This window comes from Manacus candei, unplaced genomic scaffold (genome assembly GCF_025592945.1).
Source record: "Manacus candei isolate 608988 ecotype Guabito, Panama unplaced genomic scaffold, ASM2559294v1 h1tg000019l, whole genome shotgun sequence".
Classification (NCBI taxonomy): domain Eukaryota; kingdom Metazoa; phylum Chordata; class Aves; order Passeriformes; family Pipridae; genus Manacus; species Manacus candei.
The window spans coordinates 4538434-4561960 of record NW_026138067.1 but is presented as its reverse complement, the minus strand read 5'-3'; the positions used below and the strand labels follow the sequence as shown (position 1 = coordinate 4561960).

The window sequence follows — 23527 nt, the reverse complement described above, 5'->3', positions numbered from 1 at the left end:
ATGCAGGTCACAATGTAGCCTGCATTAAGTGGCATTTTAGAGCTTTATAGTCACAAATTCATTAATCGATCACTCCTTATCCCCATTTAAAAATATTTTCATTGTATATAAAAACTATTCAGTCTTTCTTAAACCAACACATATATATAAGTCAACTATTTCAGTCCATGAGAGGCTCAATCCAAATTCCATTCAAGTGGGAGTTTCCCACTGCCGTGTTACATTTTGAAGACCTAAGTTAACACAGTAAGTGAAGCCACATGAGACTTCATGGTTCCATTAGAAATTTTGTAATTTTTTTTTTTAAAAAACCAACAAATTTAATTAATTATGAGAATAACAGTGAGATAAACATCATCTAATCTCAACATAAGCTTAAGAGTCAAGTTCAACTGGTCATAAGTCTAATACACACTTTAACAGAGGAAAATTCTGAATTGAGTAGCAAAGAAAGTCACATTGATACTATGGCAAAGAAACCTAAAATTTTTTATATCAGGTGCATTTCCACCTAACACAGGTGTAAAAAACATACTACTTGAATACAGCTATCTCATGCAATTTCCTCACTAATATTAAAGGAGTTGAGACAACTGGAATGAAACTTCCTTTTAGTAAGAGGAAATGCATAAATATATCCCTACACATTAGAGTTCCCGTATTTCTAACTGTGAAAAGCAAATAATAAAATACTCACTCAAGAGGAAATTAAAATACACAAAGTAGGAAATCCATTGATGTTCACAAAGCTAGGAAAATGCCACTAATTAAAAGCATGCTTGAAATGCAATTTCCAGTTACTTGTCACACACCATTAAAAGAAACAGTCCTTCCAATTTATCTAAAAAGTCACGTCAGGAACCAATAAAAGACACAATTCAACATCATCTAATAAACAAGATAAGCAAATAACTGTGTATACTTGTTTGTACTTACACTCAAATTATTTCCTTTTAATTGCAAAATGATCAGGTAAAGGCTTGATACTAAAAGTCTACATGTTTTTTACATGAGTATTAAAGATATGCATTTGATTCTAAGGTTTTTGGAAAGTCTGCTTAGATATGTAACCACAGAGAGACAAGCCTTAACATTGTTCAAGAAACCCACCCTCGTACACAAGTAGGATGATGAGTTCTTCCTATCAGCTTCCTACAGCACCACCATCCAACTTCCCAGAGGAACTTAAAAAACAAGAAATCCTCCAATATAAGCAGGCTGTTAAGACCTGATATTCTTAATATTAAAAAAAAAATAAATTACATTTTGGTGTTGTCCCTTTAAGTTAAAAGGCAGCACAGTAACTGTAATGTTTTATTAAAATTCGTTTTTAGAAAGGTCTCTTACTTTGGAAATTAAAATGAATACTTTGGTAAACAGTTTCAGTTGAATTCATAAGTGATGGAATATTAAAAAAAAATTATAGTAGAAGTTCAATTACGCAGGAGGTCTATGCTTTAGAAACTAACAATTTGCAAGCAAAAATGAATTACCAGCAGAAGAGAAGAAGGAAGAAGCAGCTGAAATAAGGTGATGGGTTGCCAGGGAGGAAAGAGTAATGAGCAGTGAAGCTAAAAAACATAAGGAAGGCCTAGAGAGGAGAAAAGGAAGAGTGTTAAGGGGAAAAAGGGAGATAAGCTTATTAGTAAGCAAGTTACAAGTCAAGGAGAAATATTAAAAGAATATCTGCAGATAAAATAAGCCAACAAGATTTTTAAGAAGTGTAATAATTACATAAATACCAGGAAAAGCAATTATCTCACCAATCCAAGTGCTCCATTATCACCATAGATACAGAAGATCAGTAACTATTTGTTGTGTTATCAAAAACAGTAATTGTAAGAGCAGATGATAAAGCGTCATGATCTTCTCTGGCCAAATAAGCAGAATTTAAAGAAAGATATTATGGACTTTTTAATGAAGTAATAGTGCAAGTGTTCATGGCCTTGCCTTAAATAGAAAAAAAAAAGGTACTAGATTCCATTGTTAAAAGTCGCATGCTTGTGTGTTCCTGCTCAACGATTAATGGCTGTTCTGCTTTCATATATACTTTTTTTTTGTCCATTAAAAGAAAAAAGGAAAGAAAAAGGAATGGAAAAATCCTATAATTCATACACTTATGTACTTACTCTGTGTTGATGAGAACACAATTACAATAGTGTGTACACTCTGATTTTATACTATTAAAATATAATTATACAAATTCAAACCTCTCTTGGCAGCAAGAATTAATGCTGGAAGATTAGTACTTAAGTCAAAGATAATATTCAATTATGTTTTTTACACCTCTGCAGAATACTGAATGATTCATGCTTAACATAAATCTTCAACTGCCACAGAAAGATTGTTAATATGAAAAGTAAACAGAAATGTCAGAGAAAAAGTATGGACCTTAGAGTATTATTTTATATGGTACAAAATACAAGTTAGGAAAGTGGAAGCACTAGTTAAAAAAACCCCCAACTTTAAAATATTACATTTTTAAAAAACAGAAAGTTACCTACTGCTGGCAGAGGAAAACTGTGAAATTATGGGAAAACAACTAAATGAAACAGTCAGTCCTCTAATATACTAATTGTGATGACAACTACAAGGGATACAGAACAGAGGGAGCATGTAAAACAAACAAATTTAAGGTCTACTTTTCTATTTTAACTCATATCAGAAAATTTGTAAGTGGAGTTACCTATTAGCACTATCATTTGCTGCTTGGATGCTGCTGTCTATTTGTAGGACTGTTTTATAATCAATGTATGCCTGTCGATACCGCTCCATTGACTCATTTGCCATTGCTCGTCGTAGAAGTGGCTTAAGGGAAAATGGCTGAAGCTCCAGAGCTCTGGAGAAAACAACAGAAAAATGCAGGATTGAAACAGAGTAACTGAAATAATAATAATAAAAATATTTTATAATATATGCAATTATACATAACTTTGTGATTTCAGATGGGCTTTCCAGTAACATAACTAAGGAAAATGGGACTAAGTGGTTCGCCCTAAATTCGTTAATACCCTAAATTACATGCAGTTTTGAAATGGTTAGTGCTTTTACTACAGCTTACTCTACTCTATCTGGAAAACTACGTTTATCACCAAGATATGCTTAATGTAATGGTAGTTATTTAAGCGCAAAAGCTATTTTCTTAAGACGTGTCTAGATCTACGAGGGTTTTGAGTATATGGTGCTTTCACTTACGTAACTTTCAATTCTTCTTCCTTACAGGAAAGTATGTACATAAAAAATACAGTCAGTAAGACAGGAATGTACACCTGTCTTTGCTTTTTAGGTTTTTGCCTGTCTTGTGTCTGTTTAGTCTTCTGAGTGTCTGCCTGGTGAACACAGAGTTCAACACTGTGCCATCAGAAGTCCTCCCAAACACCATGTGCTTTTCCAGCAACATGAAGAAGCAGTCCACAAAGGCTTTATTTCTTAAAGACTACTTTTTTTTCAATCAATGATTCTTGCTGAAGAGAAAGAAGGATCAGCTTTGAAATACTACTGCAATTAAGATGAGTCTAGACAATTAGATTTCATAGAGTCATAAAGTAATTTAGGCTGAGATGTCCCTGGTCCACCCCAGGTATGGTCAACTCCCAAGATCAGACAAGGTTGCTCAGGGCTTGACCCAGCTGGGCCTCGAAAACCTTCAAGGGAACCTCTGCAAAACATCTCTGGGTAATCTGTTGCAATGCCCCCCCCCCCACTGTTTATGGGGAGGTTTCTCCTAATACACAGTCCCAAACCTTGTGTGGCTCTATTTTTGTCTGTTGTCTCTTATCCTCCCACAGCACTGACAGAAAGAGCCAGGATCCATCTGTGGATAATCTCCTCATAGGAACTGGCAGGCTGCTCCTAGAACCTCTGGAAGCCATTCTCCTCTAAGCTGAACAAACCCAGCTCCCTCAGCCTCTCCTCTTCAGGGAATACTCCAGAGTCCACAACCTGCTCTGTGACACGTCACTGAACTCACTCCAGGTGATCACTGTCTTTCTTGTACTGAGGAAGCTGAAAACCAGAAGTTATCACAGTGTTGTCTAACAAGTGCTGACTACGAGGGGATAATCACCTCTCTCAATCCACTGGCTGTGCTCCTGTTAATAAGCGCAAGGAGGCTGCTGGCCTTCTCTGCTGTAAATTGGCTTTGCATCATTACTCCTTCTAAAGCTAGAGAAACTATGATTTCTAGAAAAAAACATTTTGAATTTCACATAAATACTTCAAATGTTCCATTTCTTTTATGCTGCTACAACTGCACACAACATCACAGCCCCTACAAAATGTCTGCAAAAATGCCTGACATTCTGTAACTCAGAAGAATATTAACACAATTTCAAATTTCTAACCTCAAGAATGAAGGAAAAAACAACCATAAATAAATTCAGTGGAAGACAACACTGCTTGAAGAATAGTGGGAATGGAAAACTACATATTCAGGGTAGAGTGCAAAGATGATAGAGCCAGGGACCAAACCACACAATAGTACTGAAGAAATTCACATCAGTACATAGGAGCCTTCTTTCACTCTTTGTAACAAGAATCAAAGGCACACCAAACCACAATCTTGAGACAAGAGATCCAACACAGGGTTTTTTATACAATTCTAAGCCCCAAATAGCTAAAACTCAATAAAAGATAAATTTTAAATACTTATTTTCATATCACAAGTATCAGCACTACACAATTTTTTACTTTGAAATCAAGTAACCTATTTGTAGATCTTTCTTTATGTTGTGTTGCCTAGGGAAGATTTGTTTGACATTGTCTAATTTACACGTTTGTAGTTTTGCATTCCTGCTTCCCAGTCTCTAAAATTATTTCTACCACTAAGCATCAGGGGTACTTGTGTATTCAGAAAATAAGCATGATAGTAAGGACACTATCATGAAGTAGTAAGAAAATAAGCTCCCAGTTGGTAAGAATACAAAACCCAAAACCATTTCAGCTGAAGTCTTACACACATCAAACCTCCTGGACAGAAAAATGTGATGGTTCTTGTTTTATTGACCACCTGACTGTAGTCCTGCATGTTTTAACAAAATATTGCTAATGAGTCTTTTTTTCAGAAAACTTTTTTGTCAGGTAGAATATATACAGTAAGTTATATATTTTGTTACTATGCAAGTACATGCTTATTTTATTTCTAGTTTTGGAAGCTTTTAGCAGCTGAGTTGTGCTGTGCAAAAACTCAACTGATTAATTAATATGATTTCTAATTGCTTTAGGATACTTTTTTGCACCTTAAGCCTCAGCATTACTAACTCAATCTATGAAAATGTTTAAAAAATATATATCAGAAATACAGTAATAATTTAGTGGAAGGTAATGTCTGGAAGTTATTGAAGGTACCTGATCTTTTCCAACTCCTGTATCCTTAAGAGCCAAAATAAGCAGAAAGGACTTCAGCTCAATTCCTAAACAGCTGTAATTACTGTTTATGACTATTCAAAGTATATATTAAAAAACCCCAAATCAAAACAACAAACCAAACACAGAGGACACACACATATACACCATACACATGCTTGAAAGCAATTTCCAACTCTGTGATGAGTATCTGGCTTAACAAAGCTTTTACATATAAGTTATTGCAGAACACCATTGTAAACCTGCTTTTACATTAAAAATTTTAATCTTGCTACGCGTCTCTATGTACACAAGAAGCTTAAAAACTGCCCTTACACAGCAAGACAGTAAGTTAAAAGTTACTCCTTCCCTAGGTTCCATGTGACTGTTTACATAACTGACAAAGATATCTGTCTTTTAGACAGGGAATCAGACCTTATTGATATTGTTCTGAGTCAAACTGCAATAGTAATATATCAGTTAAATGTTTGATCATCAGGAATGTTGCTCTACATGGGAGGTTTCAATTTACCTGTTACAATCCTGAATGCAGTCACTGCAGTTCCCTTCTTTGAGGTAACATGCTGCTCTGTTTGAGTACAAGATACTTAAATCATCTGGACTTCGTTCTCCTAAAAGAAGTTACAATTAAAATCAAAGACCATTACTAAAATGACACTCAAGAATTAAAGACTTGCCTGCTCCAAGTTGCAGTGCAGTGATGCAGTTTGCTGACACTGCAAAGCTGTAAGGAGCTTTTCTTTATCATGTCACCTAGAACACATAATTATTCAAACATAAATAAATGCCAACAGCTCTGTCTCAAGGAAATTAAAACATTACTTTTGTTCCTATATTTTCTGTCACATGAATTGCTGTCTACTGAAATGAGAATTTACTACACAGTAACTCGTGCCAAAAATCAGCAACAGACTAATTTAATTCATCGGTAGTTCCTTTAAATCATCTAAACAGTCCTGGATTTAAGTATAAGATATTACACTCACCTAGACCAACGACATATTCAATTGCTTCCGAGTATTTGAGCACAGCTTCTCCAAACTGTCCACTCTTAAATAACTCGTTTCCTTCACTTTTTAGTTTTGCTGCAATAGCAGGAAGCGAAGTAGGACTGGCACCACTAGCCCACTGAGACCCTGCGGTATACCATCTGGAGCTCCCAGACTCAGAGCTTTCACTCTTCTGATCAGTGTGTAAATAGCCATTAACTTCGCCTTCGTGGTCTAACAAATGCTTTCCTGGTTTCTCCTCTGCTGTGTCTTTTTTTAATCCGCTCTCAGTGGGCTCCTTCTGCTTCTGCTTCTCTCTGCCCTCCGCCTTACCGCCGCCTCCTTTGCTACGGAACTTTCTGTGCGCGTTGCCCATCGCGGGCTCCCCCGCCGCCGCCTCGGCCGCCACTGGCACAGCGGTTCCTGCAAGGAAGTTAATGAGCAGGGCTGGAGCTTGCATCACCGGAACGAACTACCGTCCTGACAACGGGGGGGGGCTGCCAAAGGACAGCGGGCCAAATCCTGCAGATATCCTAACGCTACCAAGATTTATCTGCTTCAGAAAACACTTCCAAGGACACAGGAAAATCCCTACTTACAAGTAATTTGCAATTGTTATTGAGAAGGTGTTACTATGAAATGTCATTTCTCCTCGCTGGGCGCACGGGAACCCCTGCCCTGTAGCATCAGAATGGTAGAGTTCACCTTGAATTAACTCTTTACATACTGGCTATTACAACACGGGTACTTCGATTTTCCATGACCAAATCAAAATGCTTGCATGCTAAAAGTAGATCACCCAGCTAACAAACCAGTAACATTGTACACTTCAAAACTCTCCACAAATACAACATACAATAGGGGAGATAAAAGCTTCTAAATCCTTATTGTGGAGTTTTCATTTAAACGTCATGTCAAAACCCCTCTTAAACGTACTTCTGATCGTTCAACTAGCACTATTACTCATTACCAATTTAATTAGGAAAAAATTATAGAACAAGGGTATCAGATAATAACATCTCCATTTTCCTTATTCACCTGAATCCCTACCAGATTATTATCACAGCATTCAAATAGAGATTTCTGCAGAGTGCCTGACTCTTGATATTAGTACTCACAGAAAGGCAACTCCGTGTTGTGGTACTATTAAGATGCTGGGGTTTCACCTTCCCTTAACTTGAAATATTTAAGTTTTTCATGCCTTCATATATTGGAGTGATACTTCCAGTTGACTCAAACAAAACATCTGAAGTTGACTCAACATGGGTGAATTTCAGGTTGTTACAAACGAATTTATTTTTTTAATGAGCAAAGTGTTACTGAAATCAAACTGAACAGGATGGGAAAGCATAAAAATTTTAAAAACAACAGATTCTCTAGTGTCCAACAGAAAAAAGCTCCAACTGCCCCTTCCCTAGCTGTGGTGTCTGTTCTGAAATACCATGTAGACACAATAATACGATAAATCTACCCACACAGACATTTTTAAAAAACTTAATTATTTATACATACATTCAACAAAACAGAAAAAAAATTAAATGTCACAGACAAACAGGTAATAGGGCAAGTTTTTAGAAAACACAGTGAAACACTCTCGAAAAGCATCCCAACTTCTACAGAAAAAGAAAAACCAAGGGAGGCAGATAAAATGGGATGTGAATGTCATTAACGTGACCATCACTTCCTGAATAGAGGAGAAAATTTCCTGAAGATGAAGTGCACAGAACCAGTCCTGAATTAAACTGGAAACATAGCATTTGGAGTGCCCTGGAAAATAGGAATACTCACAGTTAGTGAGTAGTTTAGTTGGTGGGTAATACTAATTGCCTAAATATTTCTGGACTGAGTAAACAACATGCACAAAACTGTACAGATATATTTCTCAAATATAGTTCTCATTGTCTTTCAGTTTCAGTGTTTATAACATAAACAAAGTTCTTGTATTGGTCTCTACAGAGAAATGTATTTGTGAAAGCAGTATTCTGGGCTAAAAAAAAAAAAAATCATCACTTATGAACTTCTCTTAAAAAAAAAATCTAGATGCATTATAAATTCCAAAGAAAATTTAAGAAAGTTATTGAGAAGTATGGGCAGAATTTTGATCAGAATGACAACAAATAAAATCTAGAAAGAATTTTAATGTATGTTACTACTACAGTAAGAAACTTAAAATGGAAAGACCATCATAAACCTAAAAAAAAAACAAAACCAAACTACTGAATACTCCAAAAGGAATATTTGCAGCTTGGGGTTTGTTTAATGGATGCCATTGTCTTTCATTTAAAATTAATTTCCAGCTACAAAAAGTATTTATCCTCCAGAAGCATGGCACGAGAACAACAGTGGCAGAATGAAAAACAATGTATCTAAGTTCAGTTCACAGTGAATTCACCTATTATGAAGCCCGTAAACATTTTCAGCTCTTTCATCCACTCTGAACTACCTACATATGAAGGCAACTGGAACGTTCTAAATCTCTATAGATGAACTTCTAAAATCTTAAAATATTTTTTCTTCATTTGCCACACACTGTCAGCAAGTATCTCTTTTGTATTATGTGTTCTTGGTTTAGATTATTGAGATTGTACCTGGATTTTTCTGAACCAGAAAATAAAACAAGTTTCTCAAATAACTCTGATCTCTCCTTAGGAGCAGTCTCTGTTTATAAAAATGAAAAATGACTGACACTGTAATTGAGGGGTTTTCTTAACTTCAGGATATGCATTGCAAATGCAATGCTAGAGTGCATTTTCAATATTGTCTGTTTTAACATGTACAAAATTTTCATATTGCAAGCTTGCAATAGAGCCTAAAAGCAAGAGGCTGGGCCCCACTGTGTTACACACTGCACAAATGAATTCTAAATAAGGGTTCCTTCTTCAGAGAGATTAAAATTCTACAAAAAAACCAAACCAACAATACCAAATGAACAAACACACTGGAAAGAGGATCATGGAATACAGTGGTAGAGAAGAGCAGAAAGCAATACCAGGAATGCCAAAAATACAACAGCAAGCACAACTGATCATTGGAGTAGTTAATTGTCTCCTATCAAACACACTTTGCTTCTCTACAAATCAAAAACTTTAAAATGGAAATCTAAGGCCATGGAACATAAACACAGTAGCTCTTCAGAGCTAAAGAAAACAAAAAATATTTTTATTTTCCCTCCCAATCTCTAAACTGTAAGTTTACTAAGAATGCATTAGGCTTACCAACTAGAATGTGAAATAAATGGGATTACATGACAGGACTACATGGACTACTGGACTGCCAGTGACTGCGTGACCAGATGTATAGAGAAGACATACAAGATGTTTAGTCTACCTACTGCTGTTAGGTTCACAGAACATTTTTGTTCATTAACTGAACTAAATTCATATCTGTTTCCAGTTGCACAAGAAAACACAGAGTAATCTATGCCAATGCTTGCCACTTAAATCTCAAAAACAGTCAAGTATTTCACATGAACACATATGCCACTGACGTCAGTTGACAATCCTCCCTATGTTTAAAAGTCTAACCTTTCATCAAAAGAATGGGAGTCTTCCTATGGAGCTAGAAGGCACATAGTCATCTGAATGTTCCCAATAGAAAGCAACCCCAAATTAACTGATATTTAGGCTAGGGACATGATCCATCCTTTCTTCCAGGGTTATAGCTGAGGAGACTTAGTGGACACCAACTGATTTTGAAAAGTATTTTCCTTAAACTTGTGTGCAAATAATGCATCATTATATCACACATGTACAGTCCAACATTCATGATTAAGCTGGAAAACCCACAGACTGATTTAATTTCAAGACCAAGAACTACATAGGCACAGAAAACATAGAAGTCACTGCCGTCGTGTCTCATTACCCCTTCATTAAAAACCAAAAAAAGATTGATAGTTTTCAAAACAAACAACAACAAAAATTACAGACCACTTGATCATTTTTACATCCTTTGATCCAATCAAGGGAAGAAAAATGCAGAATCAAAATGTGACATGGGAATGCAGGAGCGCTGTGTGAGAGAAGGATCTAAGAAACACAAAATATTCTTTAACACCAAAAAATATCTGTTACTGGGTCCACATCAAAGGACAGGTATAAAATTACACAGGGCCCAGGGAAGTAGGTGATTTATAGCAACGTGTTCCTTCTCTCTCTGTTATACCCATTACAAAAAGAATTCCAAAGATGTGTAATAAAACTGGATTCTAGATTCACACTTGGATCTACTTTACGTAGTAAGTATAATTCTAGTCTTCAAACAGGCAAAATTCTTCGAAAGCAAATATGGATGAATAAACACTGCAATGTCAAAAGCAATGTTTTTCCTCAGGTTAAACTAAAATAGGAAATGATATGACATTACTTTTATCTCCACCACTTCTTTCACATTCTTCTGTATTTTCCCCTCTTTCTTCATCACATTCTGAATCCTCTATCTCTTGAATAAGTATTCTTTTTCCTTTGCCTTGAATCTCAGATACAGGCTTTAAACCTTTCAGTTTCTCTTCAATCTCCAGCAGATTTTTCTAGAACAGAGAAAAAAAAACAGGAATAGCAGAAGCCTTTTTTATTTTGTATATAAATTATTATTTATATACAGCAAATACGTTCTATTAAATAATCCATGTGAGATCCTGAAGAACTATCAAGATGTTACCAATATAAAAAGATAGTAAATAAATGTGAATTTCCCAAGAGTTGGTATCAAAACCAAGATTAACACTTAATTTCTGTCTCTCTCAGAAGATATCACAGAAACAAATAAGCATTTTTCTTGAATTAACTGCTTAAGCAAAAAAAAAAAAAAAAGTTGAAAGAAAAAAAAGATTTACTATTCTGGCATCTGGCATGATCTACTAAGAAGACACATGTAGAAAACAGGCTCTCTAAAAAATTTCCAAAATAGCCTAAAGTCAAAATCAAAATTTATGCTACGGTGAATCTGATGTCTGATGGGGGAATGTAACTGATAAAACTAGAACCAAGAGATGACCATGTCTTAACAGTGTAGCAGAAGGTCACAGCTGAATAATGAAAGGGTTTGCTCTTCTTGTAAGAGCTACAATTAGATGATCAAACAGCTTCTCATTCCATAACCTTTTTTATTACTCAAAAACCCCCAATTTTGACTGCACTTAGAATCATAGAATCATCAAGGTTGGAAGAGACCTTTAAGATCATAAAGTCCAACCATCAACCTGCACTGTCACTGTAACCCTTAAACTCCTAAACCACTTTACACTTTCAGAGCAGAGCAAGATACATCCAACATTATGCACTATTCTGAATCTAATTCAATGCTGTGCAAGGAAGTGCCATCTCAGTACTCCTGTCTCAAGACAAAAATAAGAACAGCACCAAGCAAAGATTCACATGGACAAAGTACCTTGAAGAAATCCAGTCACTGACAACCAATTTACTTTTCTGTTAGGGATTCTGAACATAAACATACACTCTGTATATGTTCCATACACTCCTATTTAGCTCGAGAGAGTTTTGAGGATCCTCCAAGCAAAGAGTAACTTGAATAAAATGCCCTGCTAAGCACTTGTCATTTCTAGATGTGCCAGCCAAGGCATAATAGCTGGCATGGATAAGGACAAAGTACAGACATCTGCTCTGAGCTACAAAAGCATTGCTCAGCAAATGAACTAATGCATTTACATCTCTGGAAGAGTGTACTCAAAATGAGTATTTATGTCTGGTATTGAAAGAAGTCTCAGCACAGCCTGTTTGATACAACTTTTCCCAAAGACTGCTGTGGAGTTTTTCATCACAGACTCACGAGCTATTTAGTGATTCACTCTTGTAAACAGAAAAAAAAATCCCAAATCTCTTTTAGAAACTCAAATCTCAAGACAGATGTAATTCCTTGGTTAATGTGAAACTCAGGAACTATTCTGGAGAGGAATTTATCTCCAAGAACACCCTAGAAGGCATAAATGCTGTGTGTGAATTTGACACAACAAACCTGTACCTCTCTCACTAGGTCAAGCAATAGCAGTGATCAAATAACTCCATGGAAAGAAGCTTCAATCAGCAGCTGCTGGCAGCTTACACTATGCCACCAACAAGAACCTGACAGAATTCAGGTGATGAGACAATTCAACAGCATTCAGAAGTCATAAGCAAAAAAAGTGTGTGGGGGGATCAGTATGATGGAGTCATAAATAACAGAAAAAGAGCAGTTAACTATCAAAACTGCCCAGTACTGAAGATGCTCAGGACATGTAGAGTCCCAGTGCAAGGACTGTGTTCTAACCCGCCAAACACCCCCAAGATACCAATGAACAGACACAAATCAATCCTCTCCTAAACAGCTGAAGTAATAGCACAAGGATCACATCCTGACCTTGATTTTCAAAGAAAGCATCTGGCTTTCTTAGATCCAAAATTAGATAAGAATGGTCCAGATTTATCAGAAGGTATCAAAGGTTTTTCATTCTAGCCTGGAGGTGAGACATGAGGATCATGCTGAAGCGAGGACAGAACCCAGGTCCTCTCCTCCTGTGTTGACTTTACCACTACAACAATAGAAGCTTGGCATCTCTGTTGAATTTTTCTTTTGATTATGTGTCAAACTTAAATGCACCTATCCCAATGGATCTTTTTGAGAGAAATTTCCAAGTAATTTTTATCAGCTAAGACACTAATACTGAAAGCATATTCAACAGCAAATTTTTAGGCACCTAAATTATCTAAATCAACAGAGATTTTTTTTTCACAATTAAGTTGTGACCAGAAGATCTGATCACAAGTACCTAATGTCCACCACCTGTGGTCTTGGGAACTGATCAATGGCACAGCAGCTTGAGTGGGTCCTGAAAACTCATATTCAAATGAAAGAACATAAACTGTACTCACTTTATGCTACAACTGCAAACAATCTCTTTCTAGCCATATTCAACTCACTGATCTCTACCTTAGCTATAGGGTTTTCTGGTTCAACACCCAACACTTTATTCAGATCCTCTATGGCTGTTTGATAATTCTGCAGCTGACTGTGTACAGTGGCACGGCGCAGCAGAGCTACAAAGGAACAAAGTGTATTAGTTATGTATTTAAAGCATAAAGTGGCTAAAAGTACACTATTTTTTCTAGACATATTAAGTGTCTATATGTTTTTTTAAATTTTGCATTTACTTCATAATGACTCTATATTCGTAATAACTGTTCTCTTGATAATTTTTAATAATGCAATTTCACATGACATCTTTTCAGATAGCAGTTATGAATTCTGAAGCATCTTTTCATATTATTAAAATCTTTTCCCTACACCCATGCAAATACAGGTAGCTATGTTCAAGTCCTTGCCCTCACAAAGGATTAAATCAGCAACTTCCATTGTTTTCATGTTGCTTTTAAGTTAATTAATATTTCAGTGTGGGCATTATGGAAGTATTACACTGCACGAATACAAGAGGGCTTATAGTCATTATATAACAAAGAGTTAACCCCATGCTACCACATAAGAATACTCATTACAGATCAACAGGATGAACTGCATAAAACGTCCCTAACTCCCCAAAGAAATGTTGAAATTACTTTTAGGAGCTACACTGTTTCCTTAATTATACTTGGACCTAATCTAAAGCTCAACATGAATGGGTATATACCATCTTATTTGCTAGAGAAAAAATAGTACAAAGAAGGGTAACTTTATGTTCTACTTTACCTTTTATGTTGCCAGGTTCCATATCTAGTACCTTCTCACAATCCTGCAAAGCACTGTCCCAGTCCTGAAGTTTGATTTCTGCTTGAGCTTTGTTGTTATATGCAGCTGCAGTCGGTATTACTGATATACTCCTAAAAAAAAGGGAATATTAACCATGGTGGGCTAATAATTCGAAAACCTGAATGTAGAAACTCTTCACTACTAAAAGCTGAAAACAGTATTATAACAATATTAATACTGATATTCTAACCACAGTAGTGGTTAGAAACTCCCTCCTGTGAAACCAGAGGCAACCATCCACCACCTAGTTTACTGTCTTCAGAGGCCTATTGCTTGCCAGGGCTTAGACCTGAGATGTTGCACAGAAGATGCCACGGCTTATCTGTCACTTAAACTAATCCCTCTTCCTGCCATCATGTAGGCTCCAAAAAAACTGTCAAATGAAACCTTTGAGAGTGTCAAGAATAACCACAGAGCTCTGCAGGTTATGGTGAAGAGCTTGGGGGTTGAGGTTCACCAATGGCCTTCTCCTTGATCTTGCTTGTAAAGGGGGAAGACTCTGGCAGCACTGGGTGCTAAGATGCACATGACAAAGGGGTGCATGAGAATGTTTGCCAACACCCTTGCTAACTCAGCAAGGACAACTCTAAATTGAGTTCACTGGGAAGAGTGGGCAATAGCAAGTGGTGGGGGTACAGCACACTGGGATACTCACACTTCCCTTATAAAAAAAGCGTGACTGAGGAGGGACAAGATCAAGTGTTTGCACACAAATGCACAATGCATAGGGAACATGGGGAACAAAAAAAGAATAAAAGAATAAAAGGTCTGTCTCAGTGGGATAAGAGAGATGATGGGATAAGCTGTGCACTCAATTCCATTCACCTTGGACTTTTCTGCTTTTGAAACAAATACAACAGAGGTCCTGTAGCAACAACCTCTACTTACATAAATAAAGCCAAAGTCTGAATGTAGTCCACTGAGCACTAAATTAGACGAGCACTTTTTAAAGGTCTTATTTTTATTAATCTTATGTTCACACACTTTTTTTTCTGGACTGTTACTAATTACAGTGTTATGATGAAGCTGCAAACAATGATTTTTTTCATCTCCTAAGAATAGATTATAGAAGCAATTGTACTTATTCACGCTTGAGACAATCCTACCAATGAGACAATCCTACAAAAACGTTTAATTACAATTAATTTAGTTTCTCAACACACTGCTTATCCTTTTATTTTTGTAAATATGCCCTTGAATCTCAACTGTTTCGAAAAATCTGAAGAAGTCTGTGACACCTGTAGACTGCATTTCATCACTAGCCACGTCTCTTCCTGATAAATAAAAATTAATACCAGTATGCAACAGTGCTTTAAGTATTTTTCCGTCAAATCTTTTTTGCCCTTTTGAAAATAATCTAATTGTCATTAGTTACTTCAATTACATTGCTCTAAACATAATATTCACAAGTAACAGTCATCAAAATATAGGAACACAAGAGTATTTACTCACCGGGTGTAATATGTCACTGCTTCCATATAATCGCCAATGGCAAAGGCTTCATTGCCCTTTTCTTTTTCACGAGTAGCAACAAAGATTTTCTCTCTCTTTGTCATTCCTAGCAAAAAATATTTCTACATAGCAACAATTAACAACTTGTGCAGATGTAATCAAAACACCGTCAGCTAAAATATTTTGAATGTTATAATCTGCATATTATTTTTAAAAAGCACGTGGCTTACGAAAATACAAATTTGTATTTTATTTTTTGTAGTAAAACCTAAATTCTTCTGATAGGCATACAATTCAGAGTGCTAGCTGAAAGTGGTTGGCTAACCTCTACCATTCATTTGTAATACCAGATGTATGCTTCACTTCTTTACCTAGAGTTCTCAACCTAAACACAATATAAACATTCTAAATGATTATTAACATCAAGACTAGAATTTTTTTGAATATCGCTTCAAGCTCAGTTGATGATCTAACAACTTCCAGCATATCTAGAGGCTGAAAAATAAAGACACTAACTATATGATATACCTCTTCAACTTGTATTCATCCTCTACAACACATTATTACAATTAAAGACAAATTATGTTTCTAAGACATTACCAGTTGTGTCTATTGTATTTTTGATAATAGGCAGACTTGGTCTATTGAAGAATCTTGATTTTGAGTTACTTTCTTCACAGCTTTCATCAATTTTAGAACATTCCTTTTCCACATCAAACCTTAAATTAACAAAAATGACAAATTCAATAATGCTGCATAGCAAGACTCCTTGACTAACAGAAAGTCATATTATATGTCCATTATAAACCAAAAGAAAAGGAATAAAGTGATCAATTACGTGTGACTAGTCAGGAAAAAGACATTTAGTCTTAACTCCCTCCTTTGTGGTGTACTTTCTGTGCTTCTGTTTATACATTACCTCCTCCTCTTCCTCCTCAGAAAAGTCTCTGCCTCACCTCCTCACTATCTCCCCAAAAAAGATAACATTTAAGAATTAGTATCATCAGGCTCAATCCCAGCCCCATCAAACATCTCTAATAACCTTTGCCAAAATACCTAAGAAACAGCTTCAAAGCAATTTCTCTCAGTAAATCTGAGAGAAATTTCAAAATAGTCTCAGACACTTACAAAGCTACTCTGAAGCAGCTTTTAAAAACAGTGGTTAGGAATTTATATAAAGAAATATTGCTGCCATAGTCCTATAAAACAATTATGGTAATAACCCATTCCTACAGTAACTAGAAACACTATGCTTGATGGTTTTTTGTGTAGGGTTTAATGAAAAATAGCATTTTCTTTCCACGATGATCTTGACAATACAAATAAGTTCTATCTGAAATAGAGATGCCATTTTGAAAATTTAACCAAATCAAAACCTTTTCAGGTAAGGCTAACTGCACTCCATTTTGAATCTGATCTTTTGCTAGCTTACTTTTACCTTTTTATTATAAATTAACCACATTTCAAGTAAATGTTTTTAAAATAAGAAGTTAAACTTTTTGTTCAGAAATTGCCTCAAGAATTACTTGAAAGTTTTGAAATTATCCACAAAATGTTTTGAAAACATGATATGCTTCAAATTGGAAAATTTCTTTCAAACAACTTCTGTTTCAGTATACTCATAATCCAAAATAAATACATTATAGGGGAAAATTCACAAACTGTAGTATTATCAGCATGCTAAAGCACTTAAAGATTGTGTATATAAAACTGCAAACAAAATCCACAAATGATTACTTTGGAAATTTGGATTACAGTGGAAAGAGGGATGAAAGAATAAATTGTTGCAGAAGTTATTCTGATAATCTATTTTCTTTGTCCACATTTTAGGAGGAAGGCCTCAGTACACACATGAAAATAACTGATATGCACAACTGTTTGTAAGAACAACATCTTATGCAGAACAGGGTTTTTGTAGGCATTTTGGGGTAGAGTTTCATTACCCAACCCCCCAGTACCTAGATTTAGGCTCCCCATCTACAGCACTGGAAACTTGTGCCTCCTCAGTCTGATTCTACAGCATCATATTCCAGATTTCAGGAGCTCCAGAAACACTTCTACCATGCAAAACAGAGAATTATGTGCTTCCCCCCTCTGCGTTCAAACAGTTTAGCTATCAATCTGTCATATAACTTGGGATGGTAATACACCACCACTATATGATGCAGAGAGTGTCTTTATATCAGGGCTCCATCCACTCTCAAAACAGCTGCTGTCCAAATCTCTATTATGTGTAATTGCATCTGAGTAAACTGATGCACCTGCCTGGAGCTCATTCTTTGAGGTCAGCAGGTCCAGTGCAGGAGTAAGTATTCATCAGTTTTGTTTTTAATTTAGAATTGTGGCTTTAGGTATAGAGAAGATCAGATTTATAAGCCCATGTAAAATAACCCTAGAATTGCTTTCAAAAAACTCAGTAATTACATTAATTGCAATTCCTTGCTTTTATGTAGATTATGTATAGATTTATATCTTTGATGCTGAACAGAAAAATTAAATCTGAAAAGAGAAAAAAAGAAAATCAGTCTTTATTTTTCTGATGACTTGCTGTACTTCACGCAGCTGGTCCAAAAGTATAAACTAACTTGTTCTAGGTGTTAGCAACACAAAGCATCATTTGCATTTTAACAGAATATTTATTAAGAAAAAAATGAAGTTTCATAGAAGTGTTACAGTTCCCTGAAGTGCTGACCTTAATACTATGTTTCTGGAAAATACAACTGTGTTCCCTAATTAAACAAATAAATAAGCTTTAATAAAAACTTAAATATAAAGGATTTAACATACTTTTCCCATTCACTGTAATCCCGTGGAATGTTCTTCTTGTTTCTTTGTTTGTTTTGCAGTGTCCTGTTCTGAAAGAGAACCAAACAGCCAGTAAGATAATTTTTTGCAGTAGAAATCGCAGAGCCTTTTTTTTTTAGTTTTGTTTCTGCAATGCATTCTGAGTTACCAACGCTATTTGTGACTAATCTCAGCACAATCTTGAAAAAGTAATTTGTGTTGCTTTAAAGAAAATCTTCATGCATTTCACATATCATTGTAATCTGAGGAGTTCTTCAGTCTCACACTCTCTCTCCATTGCCCTATTACATGTCACAGAGGCAACGAACAAAACTTTCAGACAGACTGCTCTTTCCTAATTAGTACCTTGTGATGCCATCTTCCCAACCATCTTTTCAACACAGCAAGGGAGAACTCAGTTTTGGGAAAATCCAGCCTTGTGATGAGGTGTTTCACATGAAGATTGAATCAGTAACTTTGAGGTATGCCTTTTCCAGGAGAATGCAATGCAAGGATTTTGATAGTCCCTGGAACCCTCACAACAAACTTACACATTATTGACTCCAAAATAGTGTCTAGACTTCTTCTGACTATTTATGACTCCACTAAAGCTAATTCCTAAGATGATTTACTTTCATTCTAGCTTTTAGATAAGCTCCATCACTGGGGTTTGGCTTACCTAAAATTTATCTTTAGGATCTTCCTGCAACAATCATCGCAATAACAGATCTGACTGACTTGTATTGCAACCCACCTCCTACACTAATGGAACCTATTTCCATAACTGTCACCTTTGGCATCAATTCTGCTTCTTTCATGAGACTTTATTTCTGATATATCCCTCCCTGCTTGTTGACTTCAAAATACTTAACAGCAAGGTGTGGTTCCCAACAGGTATTTCGCAGTGGAAGAGCCAGTTCAAAATACTCCCATCTACTCTGTCCTGGCCATTTTGCCCTTCTATTACCTTATGATCCATAATTCACTAAGTTAGATCACTGTAATTCTTTGTAGAGTTGCAGATTTACAATTTTCTGGATTCAAACAAACAATAGAGATCACAGTACAATCCCCACATATCTGTACGAGTTCAGCTGGACCAAAGAAACAAGCAGCAGCCTCTTAAACTTGCTTTACCAGTGGTGACACTGTAACAAGGACATACTTCTGTAGTTGCATGTAAACAACTCAATTTACATAATGCAAATGTCACCCTTCCTGTAAACACTTCTGACTATCTATAATGTTAGGTTACACAAACTTTTATAGTATATAACTTCAGAATTACTCTTAATGTTCTTCTTTCAAGAAGCCTGACAAAATGACAAATTCTGTCATTTAGAGATCAGAGTATGTTTGGAGGAGGGAACTCCTAAATATGCCTTCCTGAAACATGAGTTATCATTATGTATGCATCCTGGTGTATATTACAAATGTACTAATTTAATAAATACCAAATCTTTTTTTCAAACCAGAAGTCATTAATTTAAATGAGCACAAAAATATTGAAACTGTCAGAAGAAAATGCATAAGGTACTTACAGTAATGCAACTTCAACTTTGGGCGAGAACTACAGCATATATTTTAAAGGAATAAGGCAAAAGAATTGACTCAAAAAATCACAATTTTAAAAATTCTAGGCTTCATATTCTTGAGACAATTGTAATGAAGTTGTGGTTCCAGCAGTCAGGAATTTCTCCATCATGCTGTGGGACTAAAAAAAAGTAAAAATCTTTGTGCCTGTCGTTTTTCTTGCCAGAACTCACAAGGCATGGATCTCATAGGTTCTGCAGCCCATTAGACACTTTCAATGGGTCAAAGAGCAACACAGAGACTGGTTGTTCAGGTGATACAGAATTTGTCCTTGGTTCTCCTGTGGGCCCTGCATGCTGGTCTAAGACACTACTATAACGTGTCAGCCAACAAGTATTCTTTTTTAGTTCAGAATATCCAAAATAACATGAGGGCTATATAGATCCTATCACAGTGAATTTTTATAACACAGACCTTGGAATGCATGTTGCATCCCCTGGACAGTAGCATGAGGAGGTATCTGAGGACAGAAATCTTTCTGGAATAGTATTAGGAAACCACATTTGGCAAAAGAACCTATGCTGAAATCCCTACTTGAACACGAATATCTGTAAACCCATGATCTAGTTCTCTCCTGGAAGAAGTGAGGCAGTGTGACAGAAAAACAGGGATGTAAGACAGAAACTTCCTCTTTAACATTGTGTTAAAGAGGAAAATATTGCATAAACTTAACTCTTTCTATTAATTTTTGGAAAATCTTGCCCATGACTTCACACCAATAAAAAGAAAACACCATATAGAATTACAAGCTATCAGCAGTGAACTGAAACTCTACCTACATTTTGTATTAGCAAGAAAATCTGGTTATAGATAAAACAAAATGCTTCCATTTATACAACTGGTATCCATTGGTGCAATCCAGTGTTTTAGGGTCAATAAGGATTTCCAAAATTGGCTTAATTGAAGATGCTGAACTTTTTATGTATCAGATCAGAGGAATAGTCTCCAGTCAAGCGATAACATAAAATTACAGAAAGGTTTGTTCATTTCTTTCTAGCAGAGAGGAGAAATTTATCATGCCAACTTTAAACTTGATACCACTTAAGAAATTATATGATGCCAGTCTGAAAATTAATTAGTCCTAACTGATTAGCAAAACATGTTTAAAAATTGTAAGATTACAAATAGCTTTATCAGAGAGAAAGAAAAGAAAAAAAGCTGATTATGTACATTCAAATTTTTTTGAGATTTCATATCACAAATATAAATTTAGTGTATGCTGTAGAAACAGTTTCTTTTTATTCAGTAGTGATCTAGTAGCGATGTAACTGTACTGCTGCAGAAAAAGACTGAATTCTAAAACTCAGTTTCAGGCCTCCCTTCTCTCTTCCAGGACAGGTTACAGTTATTTCAGAGGCCCTTTGCTTGGACAAAAGGAATGGAAATCACATGCCACAGATAAAGTGTAATGCTATATCTAGGTTTCCTGAGTAATACTGCTAACACCTAAACCTTGTATGGAGAACAAAAGGTGAAGAACAAAAGAACAAAGCTTGACCTGAAGACTGTTGCATGGTTTAAAGTAGGAGAAAAAACGTGAATAAATATTTTTATCTTTGAAAGGAGAACACATCCTCTTTAGTAAAACTGTGTATCCTAGATTTCAAGACACTTTCCGTTATTTTATGCTTACATTCTAATCTGGATTCACTGAGTTCACATGGTATTTTATTTACCATTTTCTGTTGAAACAAGCACTCATACAGGACATGAATCAATAGTAAAGCTACAGTGGCAGTCTCCATCTCAGCATAATGGGATAGTCAAGAGGAACATATATTGCAAAATGTGAAAGAATACAGATTAATGACATAAAACCCCACAAAATAAACAAAACAAAAGCATGCCTCAGTCTCAATACTAAGTGTCTTGCTATCCCAAATGTCTTTGTCCAATGTCTAAGTACTAGCTGACAACAAGAAGTAGTTTCTGACAACATAGGAACAAAAATCAGGCATTTACTAATACATAATTATTAAAAAAAAAACCACCAAAACAACTAATAAGAAATATCACATGACCTGTAAGGATCTTTCCATAACATTTCTGACTCCCCAACATCCAAAAAGAACAATACTTCAAGGAACTTGTTACAGCAGTGTCCCAGAATTTCAAAGAAAATTTTGAGAATCAGACTGAAGTGATCTATGAAAACACCTGACAATTCAGAAAAATCCCGTCCCATACCTATTTGTCTGCCAGTCCCTCCAGTAGCACTACATTTAGTATTAACAAGAAAAGCCAGTCACAGACAAAACTGATTTTAGGCAGATAAATAAACTGAAAAAAAAAAAACAACATAAGGAAACTAATACCTAGGAAAAATGTAAGTATTTGTTCTTAATTCTGAAGATTTGTTAAGTGTGCTTAATGGCTAAATTAGGAAGTATGCTATATGACTGCAGTGGGAATGGCAACTCAAGGTATTTATTTTGGACTAGCTCCTCTCCGGCCCCATGGAACAAAAGTGTACTGGCAGCTGGAGAACATCTCCTGGCATAATTTCATCCAAAAAGAACCTGATTCATATGCTTAAAAACCATTTTGAAACATGAATCAAAGATCAAAAAAGGGTGTTTAAGTAGATCTGCTCCAGCAGTGAATTCCTGATCAGAATTAAAACATTATTACAAGACACATGCTAGTACAAAGAAAGTACTTTTGTTTAAGCATTGGTCTCTCACAAGGGAGCTTAAAGGTTTTTATTTCCTGGTTAACAAAATAAATCTAGTAAGAAAGGCTCAGTGATTGGAAGTTTGTACATATAAAATTTCCTGATTTTAGAAAAACATATAATTAACACACATTAGAAAACTGGAGATACCTGATTAGCAGGAAGACAGCTGCTGGAACAACGAATGGGAGGCAAGTTATCTTGATTTTCATTTGGTGTGTCTGTTCTCAGGAACTGTGATTTCTTATCATCTTCATTCATTTCTGTCAGCCAGCTCTGAAAATAAATAAATAATACATCTGTACCTTAAGGTAGTAGAGAAGATATACTTCACAATCTACTGTCACCCTAACAACTATACTTACAAAACATTGCTATTAACAGGGAAAAACAATTAAGAAAAAAAGCAAGTGGTTTTTTTTAATACAAAGTAACCTACCAAAAAAAAAAAATATGTAAAGTTAAAATAGGCACTAAAGGTTCAGTGACATTAACTCAAGAAAACAATTAAAAAACCAAAACATAATCCTTTGATCATTTCCTCATTCAATCAAATAATTACATTCTATTTAGGCACAAGAAGAGGAAGATTGATACATCAGAGTGATAATATTATGGACCATTATAAATTAAGATACTGTACCATCAGCTCATCATTAATTGTTTCCCACTCCTCAGCTGTGAAATCAGAAGCTGTGGCTGCAGGCTTATCTGTTCTCAGGGCTCTGCTCTTTGGATCTAAATGCTCAATACGCTTTTCACAAACATACGTAAGTTCAGGGTAACATCCCTCTTCACCAGACCTTTCAAATGCAAAGATATAAAAGTTAACAAAAAAGAACTAAACTGCACTCTGTCCTCCATATTTCTCTCCATCTGTAGTCACTACAGTGACTGCAGAGGACTATTTCCCTGTTACAACTCAACTTTACTGTCA

At 35.6% G+C, this 23527-nt stretch overlaps 1 protein-coding gene across 3 annotated transcripts in view; it reads right to left on the bottom strand.

Moving 5' to 3' along the window:
- Window positions 1-23527, bottom strand: part of SPAG1 (sperm associated antigen 1) — a 45879-nt gene that overhangs the window by 19046 nt on the left and 3306 nt on the right. For all 3 annotated transcript variants that reach the window (XM_051785204.1, XM_051785205.1, XM_051785203.1), the window contains exons 3-13: window positions 23234-23393; window positions 22741-22866; window positions 18327-18394; window positions 16140-16258; window positions 15540-15645; window positions 14028-14158; window positions 13275-13381; window positions 10716-10878; window positions 6351-6776; window positions 5876-5975; window positions 2687-2839 (exon numbers count right to left, since the gene is read on the bottom strand). In XM_051785204.1, the coding sequence (XP_051641164.1) occupies window positions 2687-2839; window positions 5876-5975; window positions 6351-6776; window positions 10716-10878; window positions 13275-13381; window positions 14028-14158; window positions 15540-15645; window positions 16140-16258; window positions 18327-18394; window positions 22741-22866; window positions 23234-23393 (1659 nt within the window). The remainder of the gene's footprint in view (window positions 1-2686; window positions 2840-5875; window positions 5976-6350; window positions 6777-10715; window positions 10879-13274; window positions 13382-14027; window positions 14159-15539; window positions 15646-16139; window positions 16259-18326; window positions 18395-22740; window positions 22867-23233; window positions 23394-23527) is intronic.